Genomic DNA, 25,756 nt, shown 5'->3' on the forward strand with positions numbered 1-25,756 from the left:
CACATAATATATCACCTGTGTTTAAAAGAGCGGGTTGAGTCCCAGAGATGGTGAAGGAATCTCAGGACCAGAGGTCACAGTTAACCCTCATGGGATGAGTTAGGGCTTTATCAGTGATGATGTGACATTGTGTTAAATAGCCACTTCCACATCAGCCTGAGCACCCTCAAATTTAGTCTGGAAGCACTGAGTTATCTTTGCCCGTGCTCAGCAGTGAGTGCTCTTGCATCTGTAACATCCCCCGTGGCCGCTGGAGAGGGCAGCACGTCTGCTCTACATAGGACCTGGGCTTACTGAGGCCACTGGGTTTCTGAATTCCACGCTGCCTGTTCCGTGGTAGGGCTGTGGTCCTCCTTCCACGCTGCCTGTTCCGTGGTAGGGCTGTGGTCCTCCTTCCACGCTGCCTGTTCCGTGGTAGGGCTGTGGTCCTCCTTCCACGCTGCCTGTTCCGTGGTAGGGCTGTGGTCCTCCTTCCACGCTGCCTGTTCCGTGGTAGGGCTGTGGTCCTCCTTCCATGCTGCCTGTTGCCTGCTAGAGGTCCTGATCCTCCTCCCTGCACCCACAGACTATTAGTTGATTTGACTTGGGGGATAAATTTGGGCTAACCTGTAGCTTGTTGAGAGTGCCTGCCTCGAGGGACAGCTGCTGAGGCCACTACCTAACCATTAGCTTTCCCGGAGCCTCCCTCATGAGGTTTCAGGTTAGATTTGCCACCTCAGCATAATGGCCTTTCTTCTCTTTACCCTCAGATTTGCTAACTGACAGTTGTTCAGTTTGAGAAATAAGTGCTTTTCTCTTGTTGGCTAGCCTTCATCTTCTCTGGGGCGGCTTCCAAGGAGGCAGCTAGGGTGGCCTTGGTGATGTAGTGGCAAGCTCCTGCATGTGTGTCAGAGACTATTGATAATTTCTGGTGCCTGCAGGTTCATGGGAGCAGAACCTCTTCCAGCCATCTACTGGGATGGCCAGGGGCTAATCAGACCAAGGACCATTTCCCTGTGCACACCTTAGAAAGTCAGGAATGGCTCAGTCAGAAAACGGGTTGCTTGAAGCCCCCTCCAGGTCTGTGCCGCAATGTGAAGCTGCTTCTGGGGTCTCCTGGCACTGCTCTGTGATGGCACAGGCCACTCTCTTAGGATTGGAAGTCAGGTTCCTCTCTCTAGCTCCCTTGTCAACTCTTTGTGAGTCCAGACTCACCACTGGATGTCATGCCCAGTGAGACAAGTAAAGGCTCAATTTACCCCGGATTGTGTCCTGAAGGGGAACTGAGAAGAGGCTTCCTAGTGGGACTAGAAGTGAATCGACTGAGCCTAGTTTATTTTCCTATCATGATGTAGTTTCCAACCTTGAGTTCCACTTTAGGAGCTTGTCCCAAGAAGATACAGAGTGGAGCCAGTTTCCTGACCTACACCGCAGCCTAACAGACCTAAGCTGACCAAAGCTGACCTAAGCTCCCTCTGGCCCCATGGGCAGGAAGTCACACCATCCCCACCACAGGGTGTCCCTTGCAGGTGTATTTCAACCCTATCGGGCTTTCTCCTGTGCCCTGTGCCCCCCCCCAAGTAAGTGGCAGCAAACAGCCTAATGTGCTGACCGCCCAACCCCTTCACAGTCCATTACAACAAAAGCTATTCTTCCCTCATTAGAGCCATTTCTGTCAGGGTGTCTTTAATCAATGACTTCCCCAGGGACAGTATTTTTAGAAGTTGTATTTTTCACAGGCTTCCCTTTTCCCTTTTGGAAATGTTCTTCCCTGTGCTGAGTGCAGTGCACTAATGAGATGCCAGGAGAGTTGGGGCCGGTGCTAATTGGAACAGGTACAGAGGAAGCTGCCTGCACCCGCCTCCAGTCCCTTCTCATCTTACCTGTGACCCTCTTCTCATCTCTGTGCTGCAGGTTGCACAGACAGCAGATGGCGTGGATGCTGACCTCTGGAAGGACGGCTTATTCAAGTCCAAGGTTACCAGATACCTGTGTTTCACAAGATCGTTTTCCAAAGAAAATGTGAGTCTGGTGGCGGCTCCCTTTGCTGAGTGGGCAGGAATATTTGCATTCCTGGATGGGGCTTCCTCTTTTTGTGTGTGCTTTATGTTCATTGCTGTGTTAATTTATCTGTGGTTTCAGTGAGCAGGGTAGAATCGGCAGCCAGCACCATGTTTCATTTATTAACAACGTTATTAACCACGTTCCCCAAGTGCACAGTGAATTCCATTAAGATGTTTCTCCTAAGGAGACCAGGATTCTTTCACTGCTCTCTCATTTGCCTGCTGTTCCTGCAAGTGACAACTCACTGGGCACTGTGGATGAAAGAGCCTTCAGGGCGGTTGGAATGGTAGCAGCCCCGTACCTGTTCCCAAACACGTCATGGCCTTGTTCTAAAGAGCCTCTGTATGACACGGGTCATGTCGTTATTTTTTACAGAGAGGTATCCACCTGTGTATAGTTCTCTTATACTAATTTTTGATATTTGAGATCATGAACTAGGAAACCTTAAAGATAGCTACAAGAGCTTTCCCACTGAGGCATTTTAGGAAAAAGGGCAATTGTTTGGTGCGCCCCTTGCGTGAGGCCCACCTGTGACTGTGCCTCGCTTCTTCAGACGATCTTCCATTTTATTCCCACTGTGAAATCACTGCCCTCTCTGGGGGCAGAGATAATTTGTCTCTAATTCAGATATTTATTTTTGGAAATAATTTTACCAATTTATAATTTTAATTATAATGGTATTATAGGTTGTAGTTTTAAAAAAATTCAACACAACATAAAACATGCTGTTCAGAAGAAGGAAAGGTAGAAGAAGCCTTCTTATTCACTGTAGCCTCTGTGTCTGTCACAGTCTCCCTGTCGTCACAGCCTCTCTCTCTGCCACAGCCTCTTTCTCTCTGTCACAACCTCTCTCTCTGTCCGTCACAGCCTTTCTCTCTCTCTCTCTCTCTCTCTCTCTCTCTGTCACAGCCTCTCTCTCTGTCCATCTGTCACAGCCTCCCTATCCATCACAGCCTCTGTCTCCCTCTCTCTCCCTCTCTCTCTCTCTCCCTCTGTCACAGCCTCCCTCTCTGTCACAGCCTCTCTCTGTCAGAGCCCTTCTCTTCCTAGCCCTCCAGCCTGGGATCTCACTGCCAGTTCCAGGTTCGTCCCTTTAACAGTCTCTTAATATGATAGGACACTACTTGTTGCTCATTGATAATTCTTTGTTATGAATATTGTTCCTAACATGTTCAGGACGATGGCTGAAGTAATCTCATTAAGTTCCCCTCTAATTACAAGAGCAATACATTTGCTGCTTGTAAAGTATAGCATTTATGACTGAAATGGAGAATCCTTTTACTTTGAATGCATTTTCAGTACCAGGATGGTGGCAGCTGAGCCAGAGTAGGCACCTGCACAGTGTTTGTGGTGTGTTTGCACAGATCCTTTGGACTCACTGTAGTCTGATGCAGCTCCACAGAGCAGGGATGAGGTGACATCAGCACACCAAATGCTGGGCTATCAGTAGACCCATTGACTATCTTTTCCACCTGTACCCTCACGCACCTGCACCCTCACAACCTGCACCTTCATGCACCTGCACCCTCATGCACCTGCTCCCTCACTACCTGCTCCCTTATGCACCCACCCTCACTCACCTGCTCCCTCACTCACCTGCTCCCTCATGCACCCACCCTCAGTCACCTGCTCCCTCATGCACCTGCTCCCTCACTCACCTGCTCCCTCATTAATCTGCTCCCTCACCCACCTGCTCCTTCACACACCTGCTCCTTCACACACCTGCTCCCTCACGCACCTGCTCCCTCACACACTTGCTCCCTCACACACCTGCTCCCTCACTCACCTGCTCCCTCACTCACCTGCTCCTTCACGCACCTGCTCCCTCACGTACCTGCTCCCTCACACACCTGCTCCCTCACTCACCTGCTCCTTCATGCACCTGCTCCCTCACGCACCTACACCCTTATGTCCCCCTCAGTCCCTTTGCCCCTGGATTCTACCCAAATATCCTTTAAAGGCTATTTCTGCCTTTTGCTCCCATTGCCTCTGTTCTGCTGGGGGACCACTGCTCCCTGTGAACCGCCACGGATTCACAGCTGCCAGACTCTCCAAAGGAAGTTCTGAAAACTTGATCAAACACCTTGTCTAAGTGACTTTCCTGTTGCAGTGATAGCACACCATGACCAAGGCGACTTACAGAAAGAGGGGTGTGGTTTGACTTATGGTTTAGAGGGATAAAAGTCTATCAAGGCAGGGAGGCGTGGCTGCAAGTAGAAGGCAAGATGCTAAGAACAGAAACCTGAGAGCGCACATCCTCAGTTGCAGGCATGAAGCCGAGTGAGAACTGGAAGTGGTGTGAGCTTTTCCACTCTCAAAGTCTGCCCCCAGTGACACACTTCCTCTAGCAAGGCCACACCTCCCAGACCTCCTCTAACAGCCCCACAAACCGTTACCAAAACTCTGTGGGACATTCTTACTCATTCCACCCCAGCCCTGGGCTCAGAGGATAGCCGCAGTCCCTTGGGTCACTTGCACTGGAGCTTGCTACATTTCTTTCTGAAATTCATGTGGTTTTGTTCGTCTAGGCAAAAGAATTCTTTTGAAGTCCTGGGAGTGGGGGCAGTCACAAGTCTATTATGATTCAGAAAACACACTAAAATTAGTATGAAGTGGATCATAGAGAACAGAATTCTTGGGCTTGGGGTGGTGGTAGAGCACTTGCTTAGCATGCATGGGGCCCTGGGTTCAGTCCCTGGCACTGCCAGAAAGCAAGTTGCTGTCCATGGGTGCTGGGTGCTGGGGGTAACAGGGGTGTGAGGCTGCCAGGAGAGCAGCCAGAGAAGCCCCCACCCTGTACTGAAGCCTGGGTGCACCATTTTTTATGGAAAGGAAATGAATGTGTCCAGTGCTTAACAATTCCATCGTCAGCACCAAGAAAAAAGAAATGAGAGTCTCCTTTACAACATCCAAGTGATCAAACCAGGGGATTGAATTTGCTCTGGGATCAAATTTTTGTCAGTGGCCGTGCCCATTTGGCCAGGACTTGAGTGAGGCAGGAGCTAGGCACATGCTAACCAGTGGTGGCTGCCTGTCTGTCCTGGCCTAGAGTCAGAAAACAGGCTTGGCAGAGTGCCATACGGGAGGGTATGGGATCTCCAGAACAGGCCAAGTCTTAATTGGGTGACTTGAGACTCCAAGGATAGGAGTTTGGGGAGCTTCCTTGGAATCCTAAATTCCTTTCCCCCAATCAGGCCATTAATATAGAAACCTTGCTTTAGAGTGACATTGCTTCCTGGGGAAGGAGTGAGATTAATTGCACTTTTCATGCCCCGTACTTTCTGCATTACCTGTAATAATAATGTACATAGATTAGGTAGGGAGGATGTTAAACAGAAGGATTTATGAACATTTGAATATTAAGTTGGTTATCTGTGGCTACCTTAAATGCAAAGTTGTCAAAAATAATTACAGTATACTAGCAAATACTGGCTACCAGAGACAATATAAATACCCTGAGTCAGTGTATATTGGGCTTCTGGTATGAATCATTTGCTCAACAAGGATTGGGAATACGTTCTTCATATTTATGAGGAGGAAATGAAAGAGAGCACAAGTGGGTGAGGGGAGAGGAACCAGCAAAATTAATGGTGTTGTAGGCCTATGGTATAAAAAAAAGGAAGAAAGAAAAATCCCAGAGTGGCAGCCCCATGGAAGAGGGCCACATTCGGGTTGCTGGAGGCTTCAACAAGGCAGCCTCCCATTTTGTATTCATGGATGCTTGTTTTATTGGCCACACCACCAATGCTCTAATTTTATGATTAGGGCATTTTCTCAAGAGTGGGGAGAGCGAGGTTGCTAAGTGGTTTGCTGTTGACTTCTTCAGAGTCCAGCCTGTCAAGCTGAAAACATTCAGGCTCAGTCCTGCCGAATGCCCAGCCTCCTGTGGGCAGCAGAGCAGGCCCAGCCTCCTGTGGGCAGCAGAGCAGGCCCAGCCTCCTGTGGGGCAGCAGAGCAGGCCCAGCCTCCTGTGGGGCAGCAGAGCAGGCCCAGCCTCCTGTGGGGCAGCAGAGCAGGCCCAGCCTCCTGTGGGGCAGCAGAGCAGGCCCAGCTGTAAATTTCTCAGCAGAGAGCAGTGATGGCTGAAGAGCAGCTGCCCCCGGGGGGCACAGTAGATCAGATGGGGCTGCTCCACAGGGTTCTAGGCCGAGCCCGGCCTTCCTGTGTAGTCAGAAGTCTCCTCCGCGTTAGAGAGTGCCTGCTCCCCACATGCTGCACCGCAGTGTGTAAGTCTTCCTGAGCCCTTGCCCCCTGAGCTGCGATAACATGGAACTGTTGGCAAACAGGGATCCTGAGAGAAGGGCAGGGGAAGTGCTGGGCATAGACTACACAAGCCACTCTGACTTCTGATTCCAGCCTGACGCTTGTGCTTTACTTATGCTCCATATTAACCAATACTAAGCTGTCAGAATTTGGGTGACCATTTCCATGTGCCATCCAAGGAAGTCTGATTTGGTGTTTGACCACCAGCATCCACCCTGCTGAAAAGTGTGCCACCAAATGGAATTGGAATTTTCTTTGTGCTGCCAACCAGCTCTCAAATAAAGACACAGAGACTTATTGTTATGAATGCTCAGCCTTAGCTTAGCCTTGTCCCACCAGCTCTTTTAACTGAATTTGACCTCTATTCATCTACATTTTGTCTAGGGGATTCTTACCTTTCTTTCATTCCATGTGTCCTACGTCTCTGCTTCCTCCATGTCTGTTTGTGACTGGCCCCTCATCTCCGTGGCATCTCTTTTTCTTTCTTTCTGAGCCTAAATTCCTCCTCCTACTCTCTGCCTGGAAGTCCCACCTATACCTTCTCCTTTGCTATTAGCTGTTCAGATTTTTATTATAATCAGGTGCCTTAGGTAGGCAAGGTAACACAGCAGTACATCTTTACATAATTAAGCAAGTGCAATACATCTTTATACAGTTAAAGAAACAACATCTTTGCATCATGGTTAAACAAATATTTCACAACAACCAAACATTTAGCCGATAATTACGGAGTCCCTACTGTGCGCCAAGAACTGTGGCAGCTCGTGGAGCGACCGGAGCAGAGGTCATTTTGTTTCCTGTTTAGTGGCGGCAGATGGGGCCATCAGTGCACAGTTTTCATAATGACATCGTCGAAGATGGTAGGTGGATGGATACTTCACAGTGTCTGTCTTAGTCACTGTTCCATTGCTGTGAAGAGACACTATGATCAAGACAACTCTTATAAAAGAAAGCATTTAACTGGGGGCTTGCCTACAGTCCGTTTTCGTAGCAGGGAGCCTGGCGGCACACAGGCAAGAATGGTGCTGGAGCAATAGCTGAGAGTTACATCTGGTCCACTAGCTGAGAAAGACTCTAGGCCTGGCATGAGCTTTTGAAACCTTCAAGGCCATCCCCAGTGATGTACTTTGTCCAGCAAGGCCACACCTCCTAATCCTTTTCAAGTAATTCCACTCCCTGATAAGTAAGCATTCAAATCTATGAATCTGTGGGGGCCATTCTTATTCAAACCCAATTATAAACTGATAGGAAGTTAAACGGAGCTTAAGGAGACAGTGTGTGATTTAGTTCAGAAGATAAATATTCCCTGCATGTATTTCAGAGGTGCTGTGCTCTCAGGATGGAGGTGGAGTTTGTGTTTCCAAGCTCAGAGATGAAGTTGAGTCTCCTCTCTAAACAACAGGGGAACACTGGCCTGGGAGGTTCCTGTGAAGACAGATCCTGGACTGACCCCTTAGATGTTTTCCCAGGACTGCAGACAAGCAAAGCGTGCATGCATTCAAACGGGGCTTTGGAGGATAGTGCTTCTGCAAAGTGGGCACACAGAACATGTTGCCATAATCCTACCAGGAGAGATTTGGGCTGGAAACCCATTTTTCTTGCCTTAACTGGCTCTGATGAGGCTGTGATGACGCTGAAGACGTGAATATAATCTCTGCAGCAGCCCTGCATAGTGTTGATTTCTTGAGAGCCGTTTCTAGCTTGAATTGGGGCTGCAAGTGCTGGCGTGTTTGCAGAGAATTCTCTCTTGCAATTATAGAATGGTGCTCCACCTACCGTCTTCAGAAGATGTCTATACGGAAACTGTGCACTGTGGACCCCTCTGCCACCACTAAATAGGAACTCTTAAGAGCCCCCCTAGCAAGTCATTTCAGAAGGCGTGGGATATGGAGGTGGCGGGGCTGCTATTCTGTTAGTTTATGATTCTTTGCATTTTTTAAAAATGCATCTTGTAACTGAAAACTGTCTGCAACCAACAATCCCTTAGGTGTATGATCAGCCCCTGTTCAGTTTAGATACAACTGCTCTCCTGCAAGCATCCCAGAACCTCCTCTCTAAAACCCGCCGACCTGAGAGGTTGTGGGGTCCAGGTCACATGCCCACCTGCCGTCTGCTGGGTTCTGTCTTCAGGGTACCTCCTTCCTGAGGCACACTATAGTCCCTGGGTCACATGCTGGGGAACATTAGGTATCTTTGTTAATTAACCTTCTATGGTAAAGCTGCAGCAGTCACTGTATTAAATACACATCCTGAAGCCAGGACTGCAAGCAGACTGAGGCGTTCCAATTAATAGTCTGTGTGTCTTTTCTTCCTAAGAGTCACTTGGGGAACGTGCTGGTGGACATGAAGCTCATCGATGTCAAGGACACATTGCCTGTGGGCTTCATCCCTATCCAGGAGACAGTGGACACACGTGAGTCAGCCCTTAACATGCAGGCCTGGGGGCAGTCTCCTTCTCTTCCAGGTGGACTCTTAAATACTTCTTGTGTGGTATTTATTTATTTGTTTGTTTGTTTGTTTATTTATTATTTTATTTTTCCATTCAAAAATTTACACTTCCTCCCCTCCTCCCATTCCCCTCCCATTCCCCTACTCACCCTCCTCACTTCCCCTTCCTCCTTAAGAGAGGGCAGGGTACCCTGCCCTGTGTGAAGTCCAAGGCCCTCCCCCCTCCATCCAGGCCTAGGAAGGTGTACATCCAAATAGACTAGGGTCCCAAAAAGTGTGTTTTTCTCTGGGAATAGCTGAGGGGGTTTCCTGTGGATGGTGAAGAAAGCCTGTCACTTGTGACATCCACCTTGGTTCTCTGTGTGTCTGGAGAGTATGTGGGACCCTGCCTGCCAGTGGGCAGAGGCACTTTTCTTAGAAGGACGTCCCCTGCTGCTTGGGATATAGTTGGTCTTTGGCCTGTCCCCAGCTTTTGCTGAAGCCAAGCTTGGCACAAAACCCCAGAGCAAAAGGAAGGAGGGCAGAGATCAAAGGATGCTCGGGGGCTGCACGAAACAGCTATGTGCCTGGTGTAGGGCTCACAGAGTGAGCAAGAGGCCTGAACCAGAAAGACTGTAAGAGCATGCAGGATCAAATTGGAGCCAGGTGTGTTGGCTCAAGCCATAGTCGCAAAACTTGGGAGGTGGGGACAAGAAGATCCAAGATTCAAGGTCATCCTTCACTAGATAACAAGAGCATGAGGCCGGTCTGAGCTGCATGAAACCCTGTCTATTACAAAACAGCAACAAAATCCTAAAACAAATAAAAACAAGATTTGAATTAGACCAGATGTACCAACCTCTGAACTGAGCAACACTGCACTGAGTGGAGCAGCAGAGAACTGTGGGAAATGAAGAAGCTGCCTCAGGATCCTGTTGTGCATTGCCAGGGTCCTGGATGCTAGGGCCGGGGTCTTGGGGTGCTGGTTGTAATAGCAGGGCTGGAAGATACTGTCAGGGGACTACTTTACTTTGGTGTATATATGAACTTGCTTTGTTTACAATTACTTATGAGCCCACTCCACAGCAGTGAGGCAGTGAATAAGAGAACAAAGATCCCTTTACCTGTGAAATTCTCTTATGGAATTCTGTACCATGTTCTTTGTTTTTGTTTATATTATGTGTGTGTGTTTCAATATTTCCTTGGTGTGAACATTTCTGAACCATTATTTGCTTGCCATTTTCTTGTCCACATTTCAAACTGAACAGCATCCATGTCCCCCCACCCCAATGGGACTTACTTCAGCAAAGCAGTTGATCCCTCTCTGACTGCTTTCACGTATGTGCACTGATGTCCTAGCGAATGTCCTGATGCCGGTCGATTTTAACTGCCACTTTGACACAGCCTAGAATCACCTGAGAAACCTGGATCAGAGTGACCTCTAGGCATGCTTGCAGTGGGTTGTCATGATTGTTAACTGACCCAACCCACTGCAGGTGGCACCCTTCGCTGGGCAGGAGGCCCTGGGCTGTGTGAGGGTGGAGAGGGGGCAGCTGACTGTAAACTTGGAGGAAGCTTATTTCTCTCTGCTTTCGACTGGTTGTGACATGACTTGAGTTCCTGCCTTGGCTTCCCCTCAGTGATAGCCTGGAAGTGTCAGCCAAATAAACCTACTCTTCCACAGGTTACCTTTGGTCAGGGCCTTTTATCACAGCAACATAATGATTTAGGACACGTATTTGCTATGTTTCATATAAGGCCCCATGATGAATGCTTCACTCTCATGATGTCATTTTATCTTTACGAGACCTCTGTAGAGATGGATGTTAGGCCTGTTTTGCATATGAGAAAAGAAAGGTGCAGTGACTGCATCTTAGCCAAGTGCAAGAACATACCCACATACAAACACAGATGTACACACGTACATATGCATGCATGTGCATATACACATGCAAACATACACATGCATAAATATACACAGATACATACATGCTGACATATGCACACAATACATATATGCATGCACACACATGCACACAGGTATACATGCACACACATACATACACATGCAGATGCACATACACACATGCTGCTTGAACAAACACATGTGCACACATGTACTAAGCATCTTGCATACAGATTTTCTAAGTATCAGGGAATTTTTTTTATAATAGTTTAAGATACAATTCAAATACCACGTAATTCACCCATTTAAAGAACACAATCCAGTGCTTCGGAATATTCACACTCATGTACCCACCATCATGGTCTTTTTGTCACCGCAACTGTCCTCAAAGCAGGCACCGATGTCATGGAGACATTGATTCCCAGCCCTCGCCTCCCTGCCCCCACCAGCCGGTGCTTCCTGCATAGCTCTACCTGTGTCTGGTAGTTCCTACACATAGTCATGTCAAACTTGGGAAATGACCCAATGGATAAAGTGCTTGCTGCACAGACAAGAGGACCTGAATCCAGAGACCATCAGGAAACTGAAGGAAGGTCCCTGCCCGCCTCTGAGTCCTCTGAGTCCCTGGACTCCAGTCTCTGAGGTGTCCTCATGTTCGATCTAGCTTGCTACTTGCGCTTGTGGAACCCCAAGCATGTCCTCTTAGACTCCTGGCTCAGTTTACCCATTTGTCAGGCCAGGAGGGCATTCTCTGCCTTGTAATATTGTTGGAGCATACAGGTTTCTTTCTAGTTGAACTTGCCAACTGTATGACCTCCATGAGGGTATCTCAGTGTGGGCAGCTGCAAAGGCTTGGTTTCCCCAGGCCTACCAGTGCAGCCTCCTCTTTGTTCACTATTTAAATTGTATCTAATTTGTAGTTCGCTATTTATTAGCAAGCCTGGGTGCTTTTGTAAATGTTTGCTAACTTTGCCTCTTCTTAGGCAAATTCTCTGCTTACAAAATAAAATGACCTTGTTGGTTTGTATTTATTCCTGCTCTGTTTTCTTCCTAAGGTTTTCAAAGTCTTAAACATTTTCTTGGTGTTCATTTTGACAGCTAATTGATGTATTTGATGTAATTGTATGGCTATGACATAGCCGACAGGGGATTTCCCATTCTGCATTTCCTGTTTGTTGAGCTTATGCAGTGAGGAGGCCCTGTTTCGGGCCTGTGCTGTGACTGGGGCCATTGGTTCTGACTGGGAGTTCGGCCCCCATTTTTGCTTCAATTGCTCTCCGTCAGGTGTCTGAGCACACCTGTGTTCATGGGACCATTTCTCAAAGACTTCCTGGGAACAAAGAACCTCATGGTCAGCCCAATATCTCCTGAGAGTACTTAAAGTCTTGATTTCATGAAGTCAACCAAAAAGATGAGACTCCTGTAATTAATTTAAAATATAGCCTGTTGCAGTCCATACAGCACTTAAACACCGGAAGACTGTTTGCTTAGTAAAGTGCTGTGTACTCTCCCTGTGTTCATTAGCATGACTGAACACATTTCTATTGACTATGTATAATATGTTTACTTAAAATGAGGCCTGCTTACGCATGTGTAATGAATGAGTGGATCCGTCCTTGACTTAGCTGGCTGCAGATGGAGACGTGGAGCCAAGCTGTGGCAAAGGCTAGCAGAGTATCGTTTATCTCAGGGAAGGTCTGTAGTACATCTCCTTCAGGGCTTTAACTTGGGTAGCTAATGGTGTTAGGTGCAGGGTTGCTGTGGCACCCCCTTCCTCCAGGATGCCGCCGCTGCTTTGAAAATTTTTGCTCTGTGGGTTACAGACATTTCTACAGCTTTAAGATACATGGTTGAGGATGTAGCCCTTCGCTTTTATTTCTGGGAAAGAACTCACAGGATTTGGGCATTTCAGCCTGACCTTTAGTTTGCTTGTTTGTTTGCTTTTCGAGACAGGGTTTCTCTGTGTATCCCTGACTATCCTGGAACTCTCTTTGTAGATCAGACTGGACTCAAACTCAGAGGTCTGCCTGCCCCTTTCTACTGAGTGCTGGCATTAAAGGTGTGTGCCACCAGCCACAACTGCCTGACTCAACCTGGCTTGTTAAAAAGACAGTCACATTTCCCCAAAACATAACAAAGACCAAACAGTAGTGCTGATTCTACCAGGCCTGCAGAACCGCTGTTCCCCTGCCTACCTGCAACAGGGCCATGTCTAAATGGTCACAGATTGTGTAACTTGAGGGTTAATCCCAAGCCCAGATGTTAAATGCACACTGGGCTGGCTTGCCATCCCTCCTAGCTGTTCTTTATTGAGCACTTATCATGTGCCTAGAACTGGCCAAGAAATTATGTTTCCACATGGCATCTACCCACAAGCCTCCTGAGTGGGCTTCCACCAGGTCCCTTTTACAGATGACAGAACTGAGGCTCAGGGTTTAAGTGACTTCTGAGGTACCAGTTCAGCAATCTGGGATTCCAACCCAGATCCTACTGATGAAACCAGACATGAGACTGAGGCAGGAGGATTACAAGTTTGAGACTGATCTACTAGGGTACATAATGAGACCCTGTCACAAACAAAACCCACTACAGGCAACTGGGTGCTGGAGTGGAGAAAATAGTCTTCCCCAGAGAGGGCACCTCCAGCTGGTTACCTGATACCAAATGGTGGGCCCCGAAATCGTACACAGAAAACATACAGACTGTCAGGTTGTAGCTATATATTTAGGAATTTATGTAGCAACAATTAAAGAAAAATGTCAGGGGTCATGAATTTAAGAGAGAGAGGGGATGTGTATGGGAGGACTGGAGGGAGGAAAGGGAAAGGGGAAAATGATATAATTATATTTTAATTTTAAAAAATGCTTTAAAAATTAAAAAAAAACCCACAGATCCAACTGGAAGACTCATGGACTGTTGGGGAAAGTTCAGAACCGCAGATAAGCCACACTGCTGCCTCAGTGGGCAGCGCCGTCCACTGTTAGAGCCCCAGCCCACTGTGAGCAGGTAGACAAATGACAGAAAAGAGCCGCACTGGCATTCATTCCTGCTCAGAATCTGCCATAGATGACAAGTAGCTGGGAAGAGAAGTTATGTTTTAGATGGAACTTGAGCCTATCAGTGCAGAAGGAATGGCAGACTCCGAAGAATTGCTGTTTTGAAACCTAGAACCAAGGTGTGGCTCTTAGCTACAAGCATCCTGAAAACCACAGCCAGGGCCATGCACGGGAGTGTGGTGATCCAGGTTGTAGGCCGGCGCTGTGGAACACAGTGGTTCCAGAAAGGTTTGACTTAGACCAAAGCCAGCCAGCTCTAATGTGCTACTGGACGGAGGCAAAACAAGTGTTTTTTTGTTTTTTGTTTTTCCCTGCCTCTCTGTCACAGAGCACCAAGGAGCAGGGAGGGGTGGTAACAGAGTAAAAGGGATCCAAGGACCCAAGAGACCCAAGGGACCTGCCAGCCCACTGCAGAGCACGGTCTCTGATGTGGAGCAAGGCAGGGCAGGGCATTGTGCCATGATGAGGAAACTCATCAGACTGTGAGTTCAGGAGTTTCTTTGTTTTGGGTAGAAATAGCAGGGACATGACAGCCATGCCTTCCTGGGTGGGGCTGGGCAATATGACGTAGTGTTGGGGGTTTGTTCCATATATCCAGACAGAAAAATTAGAGGTGTGTGCTGAGCAGGAGCCCCTGCAGCTCGCACCCCTTGGGATGTACTTGAAGATTTCTGTAGTAGAAAGTGAAAAGAAGGGGAGCCTTGCTGTGGGGGGCATCCATGGGCTGCGGCTGTGGGACCATGGCAGCAGCTCTGGGTACTCCTTCTGGCCAGCGTGTCTGGGGTCAGGCCCAGCGCACAGGGCAGGGTGACTGGTATACTCTGTTGTCATCGCCTGTCCTTGGGAGCCTCAAGAAAGGCAGGGGTGGAGCTTAGCCCTTCTTCCAGGTGACAGGGGTGACCCATCCCTTCTGCCGCCCAAAGCGGAGAGGAGGCGGCATCTCTATCGGACTCACACCTTTCTGTTGTCCTTTCCTTAGAGGAGGTGGCCTTCAGGAAGAAGAGGCTATGCATTAAGTTTATTCCCCGGGATTCAACTGAAGCTGCCATTTGTGACATTCGCATCATGGGCCGGACCAAGCAGGCACCTCCCCAGTACACATTTATTGGGTAAGTCTCAACAATATTTCCACACAGATCTCCCTCCCTTGAGAGTGCCTGGGCCACTCCTGGGACCAAGACTGAGAAGTCTGTGTGGCTCACAAAGCTCAGCCATAATCCATGGCTCTCAGCGTTGGTGCTCCTCACTGACTCTGACCTCCGTCTACCTCAGCTAACAGTGTGGTTCCATCCTAGGGCCTCCTGTTTCCTGTACAGTCCCCTTTCCGGCCCCTCTGTATGAGCCGTCAGTGCTGCTGTGGGCCTCACCTCCTCACACTGCCTATCAGCGTGCGGCATTTTATGGCTAACATTTTCGTGCCACGGGACAGATCCTGTGTGTGGGAGAGAGTGGCAAAGGTCCTGCCCTCACGGAGAGGCCGTTCTGAAGAGAGAGATGAGCAGTGAGCAAGGAGATAGACTAGGTCATCTCAGACAGCGGGGGCTGCGCCAGTTACAACAGGAGGCAGGCTACTCAGCAGAGATCTCGGAGACAGGAGAACCAGCTGTGAGGGAAGGCAGGCAATGAGCAGAGTGGGAGTGAGTGTGGCACGTCCTGGGGACAGAGGCCCCCCTGTGGGCACACAGGTCCTGGTCACCTGCAGCCTCAGAATGAGCAGGGCCTGGCTCCAAAGCTGCTCTGTAAAACTCCCAAGTGCAGGCAAATCCCAACACTTCACTTTGGGCCCCCATGCGCCTGAGTGACAGGAAGTCCCACCCAGAGTGACTCAAACAAAAGGGAACATTTTTTGGCTGGCATTGCAGCCAGGCTTCAGCAGGCAGAAGTAGGAACTCAGAGGATGAGAACACCTCGTTTCCTGCCCTCTCAGTCCTCTGGTGGGATCCCATCTGACACCTGTTCCTCTGTGGAGACATGGCACTGCTGTCCTTTGGCCAGCTGCCCTTCAGGAGCAGGTCCAGAGATGAGCAAGCCCGCCTTCCTTGGTTCCCTTTACAAGTCTAGAATTCAGTGTCCTTGGGCTTGATTCATCTGCCCACCATCAGGTGCACCCCTACCTAGGCACTGTCATCTGGGAAAGGTCATTCCCTCATTGATCCGCCTGAGCTAGAAGGACTGCTTCAGCAGAGCTTAAGGAAGAACAGTGAAGTAGGAGAGCAGTCAAAAAGTGCGGGAGGTAAAAGGTCGGGTAGGCGGGGCTGGGGCGGGGCCGGATGAACTGAAGAAAATAGATGCTTATTGCACTCAAGCGGTTGAGACTAGGTTCTTGTAGCTGAGGTTGCTTCAGCCTCTTCCACTGTGGATTCATGTACTCTCAAGATGGGTTTGGGCTGAGCATTAGTGGTCGAGCCCATGCTTAGGGTATACAAAACTCAGCTCCATCCCCTGCACCAAAAATGAACAAATTAAAGAAAAACTCCCATGCCTGCAAATTCTGCTTTGTATCCTGAATTAAACTAACTGCAAGAAGGTTACAGGGTTTGGAAGCAGTTAGTAGAACAATCACACATCACCACAGACTCCCATTTACACACGCAGCACACACAGCCAACCACTGCACTGTTAAAGTGTACTGTACACATCACCCACACGCTCCATTTACACACGCAGCACACACAGCCAGCCACTGCACTGTTAAAGTGTACTGCATCTGTTGTTTCTATCTCTCATCACAACACTATTTTTTAATAATTTATTTAACTTTATTTTATGTGCATTGGTGTGAAGATATCAAATTCTCTGAAACTGGAGTTACAGACAGTTGTGAGCTGCCATGTGGGTGCTGGGAATTGAACCTAAGTCCTTTGAGAGAACAGCCAGTACTCTTAACCACTGAGCCCCCTCTCAATACTATTTTTAAAAGATGCCATTTTAACTGTTTTAAACAATTCTGAAGAATGGATTTTTAAAAATCAATATTTATCTTGATACACAAAACTAGAATCTTTCTTCCTACTATAATTTTTTAAATTGCCAATATAAAAAAGTACAATTTTTATTTCATCTTGAACGATAACATACTCTCCTGGAAGACATAGCGTGATTTTAAGAAGGGGAAGGGAAGTGAATTGAGGATTCAGTACCAAAGTCACTTAATCTGAGTGCCGCATGACAAGGGCCTGAACCTGTGCTCCGAGAGGCAGAAAGCTCAGACTGGGAAAGACACAGCCTCTCCTGATTCGGGCAGCCTGCAGCGGGGCAGCCTGCAGCAGGGCGGGGGTGGGTGGACTTGGTGGTACTGCAGCTGGGCTCGCCCTTGGGATAAGGCAAGGTCTGGTTTAGAATAGCCCCCAGGCTACACCCAAGACCCACAGAATAAATGTTTTTTATTTTTGGAAGAGATGCTGCCCCTTGGCTTTTAGTCCCACAGACACTGTTTGGGTGGCAGAAATCATTCTGTCTCATTGCCAAGGGTGAGCTTGCCCCTCATTCGCTTCACAGGTGTGCAGCGTGGGGCACGGCCACTGTTGCTGTCAACACCACAGAATGTGTGCATCTACTTTTGGTTGTACTGGTTTGTGGGCTGTGAGCCTCTGGGTTGAGGATTTGAAGCCATCTTCCCAACTGACCTTAAAGTGAGGCCACACACAATGATCCCCTGCAATGAGGGGCCAAATTCTGACATTTGGAAGTGTTGTGTGGATTTGAAGAAGAATCCTTCTCATGCTTAGAAATCAGGTCTGTGTCTGCCAGGCCCTTCCCCACTGCCTCACCCTAACCACATAGAGTGCTTGAGACCAGTGGAATGGGAAAACAAAGAGTGCAGACATGCTAGCAAGTAAGGCGGATGCTCAGGTGGGTGAACGTAACATGAGGGGGCCTGCTTGTTGGGGTATCTGTCCTGTCCCATACCCCACAACCGGCAAATCCCAAAGAAAATCACACACAGTCTACATTAGGTTATAAACTGATTGGCCCATTAGCTCAGTCTTCTTATTAACTAATTCTTACATCTTACGGTAACCCATAATTATTATCTGTGTTAGCCATGTGGCTTGATACCTTTTTCAGCTGTTAGCTCACATGTTGCTTCTTCGATGATCTGGGCAGGAATGGAGAAGTGGACTTCCTCCTTTTTAGCCTTCTCCTGTTCTCATCGCCCCGCCTCTACTTCCTGTCTGGTTGACCTGCCTATACTTCCTGCCTGGCCAATCAGCGTTTTATTAAAATACATGATTGACAGAATACAGACAATTCTCCCGCACCAGGTGAAGACGGCCACATCACAAAGGATTGTCTGACGGCTCAGCTGCAGTCATGCTAGGCTCTGGCTGTGGCACCCAAGGCATGAAGGGAGATGATGGGGCCTGGCTTACATGGTGAGAGTGGACTCCTTGGGGTTTGAGATCACTCCTAATGAGGTAGTAGTTGGCTCTGTGGCTCAGGTCAGTGCTCCAAGCTCAGCAGTACCTTGAAGGTTTTTCTTTTCTCCTGCAGGGAACTGAACAGCATGGGTATCTGGTACCGCATGGGCAGAGTGCCAAGAAACCACGACTCATCTCAGCCCACCACGCCTTCACAGTCATCAGCCGCTTCCACCCCAGCCCCAAACCTTCCCAGGTGAGGCTTTGTTGAGGGTCTCACACATGCACTTCTGTGGCCTTAGGTCCTGCCAAGCCATGCAGTTTTAGAAGACACCCGCTTAACATTTGCTGAAGTCTTGGGAAATGTATATGAAGATTTGCAGAAGAATGGACTTGGGCCTTAGGAACCCCCAGTCAGAAACCTGAATGTTCCACATGTGGAAAGGCCTCTCGATATTCTATATCGTGGGCACACTACAGGTTACCAACACAGCAGGAAGTGTGGCTCAAACTTGATTGGTCAAACCAGGTTTCGTGTCTTTCACCCTTATTCCCAGCTTTTAGGAAGAAGAGAGCAGGGAGGTAGACTGATTATGAGTTCAAGGCCGACCTGGTCTACATAGCAAGACCAGCCAAGGCTACATTTTGAGACCCTGTCTCAAAAACCAAATCAAATAACACAAAAACACAAAAATTGTCTTGCCATTCAAATGCACTTAGAGATACACTGGTTTGTGTGCCAGCCAGGGACCAGGGCCCTGGTTTCCAGAGGGCAGAATTCTCTCTCAGGTCTGCCCGCAACTCATCGGAAACCCAGCAGGACTAGCCAGCTGCCCATGACATTTGTTCTTTCCAGTCTTTAGAAAGTGGCAAGTTTTGGGGAGAGTATATTCATTGTCATAATAATTCATTCTGCCAGTATCATTTCAGGTCATCACCTGTGCTTGTGAGGTCAACTTAGATTAGTTTCTGGTGCTCATGGTCAGCTCAGGTTTGGGTTAACTGCAGAGGACAAAAGCCCTTGGGGCTCAGTTGCCTTGAATAAATAGAGCCAGTCCCTAAAGGTACATGTGGTGTAGAAGGGCCCAGAAATGGGCATTGCCTCAGGCAGTTGCTAATTCCTGTTGCATGGAATGAAACCGTTCTAATTTGTTTTCTATTACTGTGGGAAAAAGTAAAACAAAACACTGACCAAAAGCAACCTGGAGAAGACTGCTTACTTGGCTTATACATTCCTGCCGCAGTCCATCATTGAGGGAAGACAGGGCAGAAACTGATGAATCAAGAAAATGCCCACACAGACTTGCCTACAGGCCAATCTGATGGAGGCATTTTCTCAGTGGAGGTGCCTTCTTTCCTAATGATCCTAGCTTGTGTTGAGTTGACAAAAAAAAAAAAAAAAAAAAAAAACCGTACTGTACAGGGTCCCTACTGTCCCAGAAGAAACAAGGCTTTCCTGAGCTTGCCTGTCACAAGAGAACCAGGTTACCTACGCCACAGCAGGCAGCTCTGGGAGCTGGTGGGGTTGCAGGGTGGCGTAACCCAACACAGTGCTTCTGAGGCTTATATGTTTTATGACCTTGGTGCACAGTTTATGGTTTACAATGGCTGCAAGGAAATTGGATCAGTTCTGTTTTACTTGCCAAATAAAACAAATGTCAAAATAGTCAATATAAAATGTATTCTAATTTGGCTGAGTTAAGTCAGCCAGCCTTCAGGAGGATCTCCTCCTGTATGCAAATGCTGCTGTGTTTCTCTCAGCTCTTCTCTCTGCCTGGGTGTTGATTTACAGGCAGTGTGTGTGCCTGCCTGCGTGAGCCTCTTAAGTCATCTGGGTTTGGTGTTTTATCTTTCATGAATTGACTTGGGGATTTTATTCTTTCCCCATCCAGCATCTTTGGTTTTTTTTGTTTGTTTGTTTGTTTTGTTTTTTTGTTTTTTTTTTAAGAATTGCTAGTTACTTCAATTTTCTATTGAAGACAGGAAGGGTTGGGCATGCTATTTTGTTCCTCGGGATGCTGGTTCTCTCTAAGGAGTGACAGCTTTACGGTAACTGAAGACTCAGCTCCCCCGTAGGCTGCACCCCTGCCCCCACCCCTGTGACTTTCAGTCTGCCCTGTCCAGCTCCAGGCTCCAGAGTTAAGTCAGACTAGTACCCCACACTTCCTTTCCTGTTTCCTCTTCTCAAGCCTGTGGTCACACTCAGTGCTTCCCTTGTGTCTTGCACCCCTCTGGGCTGCCTGTGCCCGAGTCGCACTGTGTGAGCAGTCCCCCATGGTCACTGTCACGGCACATGCTTCTCTAACAGGGAGGACCCCGTGTTGCTACTCCTCCCGGTGACTCCCCATCCGTGAGCACTGCAGAGTTTTTCAATCACAAGAGCAATAAGTGCTTGTGGGAAATTGGTAAAATACAGAAAATAATGGAAAAACAAAACCTGTTTTCAGTGAGCAAATTCTCATAACCTTTCGGTACACTTCCTTTGAGCTCCTTCCCCTGTGTACTGTTATGTAGCTGACATCATCGCATATATAGCACGTTCATGATTTTCCCATGGAGCGGTAAATCGTAAATATCAGGTACTTCCCTGGTCTTTGTGTGGGGACACCTGATCCAGGCACCAAAGCATAGCTGCCAGGAGTGTGGTGGGGGGTGCCCTCTACTGGCCACCTAGAAGGTGGCAGGAAGCGTGCTGGGAGGGAGCCACAAGCCAGAGGGAGATGGAGTGGGTCTCCTGAGCCTGTCTCCTGAGCTTTTGGATATCTCAAAAGCCAAGAACATGAGCTCTGCCAACACTGGGTTCAAAGCCTTCCCAGCAGCTTCTCGGAGATCTGTCATTTCCAGCTTTACCTCAGACAGAAGGGGCATTTGCTGACCTTTTCACAGGTGACGGCCGTCACCTTCCTCATCGGAGCCACGTGGCTTGCTTTCTCTTTTGAGCCTGAGCCTTCCCACTGCTGCAGGGCGTTCTTGATGAGACTCGATCTGGAGCCTCCTCCCTGCCTTCCTGAACGGAGCTCTCAGGGTAGCTAGGATGCTGGTTGCCGATGTCCAACTAATTGATCGTTGAGTGCAGTAGAAATTGTGTCAAAAGCAGCATAAAATGGCTCGGCAGAATTCACCCTCTGTACAGGAGCCCTGGCTTCACCCGCAGACTTCTACTTAGGTCTCTAGGGCAAGCCACTTTGTCCAGGACCTGGAGCCTTGCATCTCCCTCCAGGCAGTGAGCCTCCCATCTACTCCCCAACAGTGTCGTGCACATTATCCAGTAGGCGGGGCGAGCTGAGGGCTGAGGGTCTGTCCTGGCTTCCCACCACTTTTCTGGACCGGCCCTAGCTAAGTGAGCCAACCTTGTAGGGAGGGGTGCTTGCTGTTCTGCTCAGGGCTGCCACCTGGGGGCAATAGTGAACTCACCTTCAGACAAAGCACCCACCCCCTCACTCATGCGGAAGGTGAGTTCTGTGGCTGCCCTGACTGAGATTTGAGAAGCGCCAGGGATCCGTGGTGGAAACAGTGTTGCCTGGGTCTCGGTGGGCTACTGACCCCAGTTTGCCGAGCAGTTGAATCAGAAGCTTGATAAAGATGTCAGAGTCATGTTTATCAAGCCCACAGACGTCACAGCGCTAAGGAGAGCAGGTGTGCCCAAAGATAGGGTCGGTCCTGTATAACTCCACAGTCGCTGCACCCGTGGGAACAGGCAGTGGGTGCTAAGAAAGACCTCCCAAAGGTCACATGGTCCACAGCACAGGCCAGAAGACCTGACCCAGAGGTTGTGTGTGTGTGTGTGTGTGTGTGTGTGTGTGTGTGTGTGTGTAAGTAACTAATCTACTGATAGATTTGCATTTGAACAGATAATTGGGAAATGGTAGACACTGGAAAGGTGGGGCTTGATAGGAGGAAGTGAGTCACCGCCCCACACGCCCTGCCTCCCTCTCTGCTTTCTGGACACCTTGAGGTGAGAAGCTCAACTCAGTTACATGCTTCCTTGCACCCCAGAGTAACAGAGCTGGCTGGCTGTGAACACTTGGCACTGAGAGCCAAGCCTTTCCTCTCAACATTGTTATCCAGGGTGCACTGCCCACAGTAGCAGCAGGGAGGGGCCTCTCAGACCTGCAGTGCCCCTGGAGGAGCCACGCCTTAGTCCGGAAGTGCTCATCTCCCTCCTTCCCTGCCTACTTTAGTTCCCACTTGCTATGATGAATACACTCGGACAAGTGCAGCTCAGGGGGGAAGGATTTCTTTAGCTGTTTTTCCAGGCTGCTGTCATAGTGGGAAGCCAGAGCCCAGGAGCTCAGGGGAGTTGATCATGTGAGCACAGCCATAGCCAGGAACAGAGAGCTAGGGACGCCTCATGCTTGTGCTCAGCTGGCTTTTTTCACTGTCGTACAGTTCAGGGTCCCTTGCCTAGGGAATGCTGCTACCCACACTGGGCTGGGTGTTCAAATATCAGTAACATACTCAAGATAATTCCTCATACACACGCCCACAGGCCATTCTTCGCTGAGACTTCCTTTCTAGATTGTGTCAAGCTGGTAAAACCAACCGTAGTACTCCTCCCTTAGAAATCCAGGTTCAACAGACACCTAGCCCGGGGAGAGGGCCCGGGAGGGGTAGCCTTTGTTAGGGGCATGTTGGGATGGCTCAGAGTAGGTGTTGGCCACTGAGACCTGCTCCAGATTCCACAGGCACTGCCCTTCCACTCAAGTGCTGATGGCAGGGACAGAGGCCCCAGTGGGAGGAGAGCTGCCACTGCGGCCTATCCTTGGCAGTATGTCTCAACCCAGCGTTGGTGTGTCTAAGCAAACAGTTACAGTGTGACCCCTCCGGCATCCATCTGAAATAAGTGGCTAGGACCCCAGTGTGCTGGACATGCTAACACAGTTCATTTCAGTGTAGACCTTGAATGGGGGGTGCTGGAGATTGGAAGACATGCCCACAGAGGCTGAGCTCTGCCCTACACACAGGCCTGTAGTATGAGTCTTTGTTTGTACACCGTGGTCCTGAGGAGAAACCCTATCAGGCCTCCCTGTCCTTCTTGGACACCCTCCTACTGCCCCACCAAAAGCCACAGTGCACCCCCCATACACACCTTTTCCTGCAGTGGATCACAGCATTGTCCCCTCAAGGTGCAGCTGCTAGGAGCCATTCCCAGGTGTCAGTCAGCCGAGCTTGCCTCCCTGTGGCCTGGTGCTTGCTGCTTAGAGGTGTTTGAGGCTCTCCCGGTGATTTGTCAACTCCCAGAAAGTTGTTAGTCAGTTTCCAGAGTATGTTTCTCAGTGACAGACATAATTGTACTTAACTCTTTGCATGGGTATTTTCGTTCTGTGACAGATACTCTGGGAAATGGGGCATTTTGATGGCAGAAAATCTGTCACATGCATTTAGTCTTCCTCTCAGGGACACCAGGATTCAGTCACAACTTTTGCATGTCGGTGTCAGGTTTTGAGAGCATAGATCCTGCGGGCCTCAAACCTGGTTCCATCATTCGGGTCCGGGGCTGTCATCTGAAAGGTTAATGGCCCTTCCTGCAGGAGACAGGAAATCCTGCCACCTCATCACTGCTGTCATATCTATTGTCGCAGCCCATGAGCCTGCCCGATCCTGCCTCCCTGCTGGACCCAGGGCCCAGTTCTGCTGCCTCATGAAATGTTCTGGTCCACTAGCAAAGTCAGTCCTCTGGAGCTGAAGCCTCAGTTGCTGGATGGAATCTTCACGTCTGTCCCAGCAGCCTCAGGTCTTGTGACTGCCTCCTGTCAGTTTTCAATTACAGACTATCTTTGCACCGCAGATGTAACTGCCGCTTCCCCCTTTTGAGGCAGGACTAGAGTGAGAGGCCCACACGGCTCAGGCCAGGGAGGCAGGGCGGTGTCTTTTCTTCTCATGGTTGCACGTGCTTCTTGTTGTGCATGGTAGAAGATGGGTACTGCAGGCCTGAGCCCGTGAGAGTACCAGGAAGTCTCGGGGGCGGGGTGGGGGTGGGCAGAGGATATCTCTGCCCTGAGCGATGGAGTGAGATGCTGTGCTTCGTTTCCAGAAGGGCCATGGTACCCTGCCTCCTGGTCAGGTTAGTAGACAAGACTGAGAAATGGCTCCAAGGAATTGTTCCTCCCTGCTAGTGGACATGCTATGGCATGATCTGAGTTGTTCTTCCTCAGTGAGCCACAGGGACTCGGAGGTGGGTGGGCACTCCATGCTGGTCCTGTCAAGAGAGCTTGGGGTTCAACGCTACTAAAGTTAGGTTTTCCTTCTTTCACATGAAACCCACCCAGGTTTTGTCTAATGAGATGGTTTTTAAGGTACAGACCACGGTGTGGACTCTTTTCTTTTCCCCCAAGGTGCACAGACATTTGCTCTGGAGGTAGGGCTGAGGCTGTTGGGGAGCAGCCATGGCTCATTCTGGCAGCCACTAGGAAAGTGCCCCCCTGTGCTAGCTAGCTTCTTCCCTCCTTAAGAGTTAGGCTGGACACCCTCCTGGCCCATGTCGCCCCAGAAGAGACTGGTCACCCAGAAGCAGCGATGATGATGGTTTGATGACACTGTGAGTTGAAACCTTTCAGCCGTGCTATTTCTGTTGACACAGGGAGTGGTTGGGATGAAATGTGGCTTCATATTGGTTAAGACCTCTGAGGCCCAGGTGCTCAGCGTGTGGGAAATATTTTCTGAAAGTCTGTATTGACTGTATAATATGAGCTGGTGTAGAGCTGGGAGTCAGTGTGTCCTTCCACCTTCCCTTCCAGTCATCCAGATAGCAGAGACCCATACGGCAGTGCTGGGCCGCCCAGTCCTGCCTCAGGGACTTTATAAACAATGGACAAATGTCCTAATAATAGCCCCATGGTCCAGACACTACTGTCAGCCCCATTTTAAGTGGAGAAAATGGAGATCAAAGAAGTTAGGGTACTTTCCTAGTGTCCCATAGCTGGTGTGTCAGAGCCCAGATCTCAGCCCATAGGCTGCTCCCTTCAGCTTGCAAGCTCCCCATGTGCCCACAGCCTGTGATTACATGGTTCCTAGTTTTTGAGTGTATTGAGCTTTCATTGAGAACTGGGACTATTCCTGATTGAGAGACAGCCCTCTGATACCCAGCTGTTTTAGACAGGCAGCTAGAGTGGGAAGTGAGCAATAGGGACTTCCCAAGGATTATAAGGGTTAGACGTCACCTCCCCAGCCCCTCTGACTGAACATGATGTCAGTAGTCTGAACTTACATTAAAGGGGTCCAGTGCAGTGCCCTTGAGCTGTAGTTGCTGGCCAGAGACCGTACAGCCCGCACCCAGAGGTCCCGTGTCATCACTCCTCGCACGGCTCCACCACCTTGCTTCGGCAGGGTTTCGGGCAGTATGGTTGGTTCTGGATCCCTGAGAGTATTGTGAAAGCCTCCTCCCAGTAAGGTGCTAGTGACCAAAGCCTTTGGCCTCTTCTGAAGCCAAACCCAGCTTAGCACTGGTATCAGGGTAATTCTGAAGGAGAAATTTCATTAGGATTCAGTTTGGTATTGTTCAGTATGAATGATGACTTTAGGCTGTGCAATACACTTTTAGATATTAATTTTTAATATGGCGTCTTGGGAAGTCAAGGCTTCTGTTTAATGAAGAATTGACTATTAGTCAATATGGCTCCTACCTCTGAGCCAGGGCTGTCAGTCCCTCACACCAGGTTTTAACCAGGTGTCTGCCGCTTGCAAATGTGCTAGAGCTCTGT

At 49.1% G+C, this 25,756-nt stretch overlaps 1 protein-coding gene across 5 annotated transcripts in view; it reads left to right on the forward strand.

Annotated features, from left to right (window-relative positions):
* Mvb12b (multivesicular body subunit 12B) overlaps nucleotides 1-25,756 on the forward strand; it is a 153,905-nt gene that overhangs the window by 41,756 nt on the left and 86,393 nt on the right. For all 5 annotated transcript variants that reach the window (XM_087899708.1, XM_085681329.2, XM_085681330.2 and 2 more), the window contains exons 3-6: nucleotides 1,894-2,001; nucleotides 8,623-8,719; nucleotides 14,675-14,804; nucleotides 18,190-18,312. In XM_087899708.1, coding sequence (XP_087755834.1) covers nucleotides 1,894-2,001; nucleotides 8,623-8,719; nucleotides 14,675-14,804; nucleotides 18,190-18,312 — 458 coding nt within the window. The remainder of the gene's footprint in view (nucleotides 1-1,893; nucleotides 2,002-8,622; nucleotides 8,720-14,674; nucleotides 14,805-18,189; nucleotides 18,313-25,756) is intronic.

This window comes from Myodes glareolus, chromosome 21 (assembly GCF_982192425.1).
Source record: "Myodes glareolus chromosome 21, mMyoGla1.1, whole genome shotgun sequence".
Classification (NCBI taxonomy): Eukaryota; Metazoa; Chordata; class Mammalia; order Rodentia; family Cricetidae; genus Myodes; species Myodes glareolus.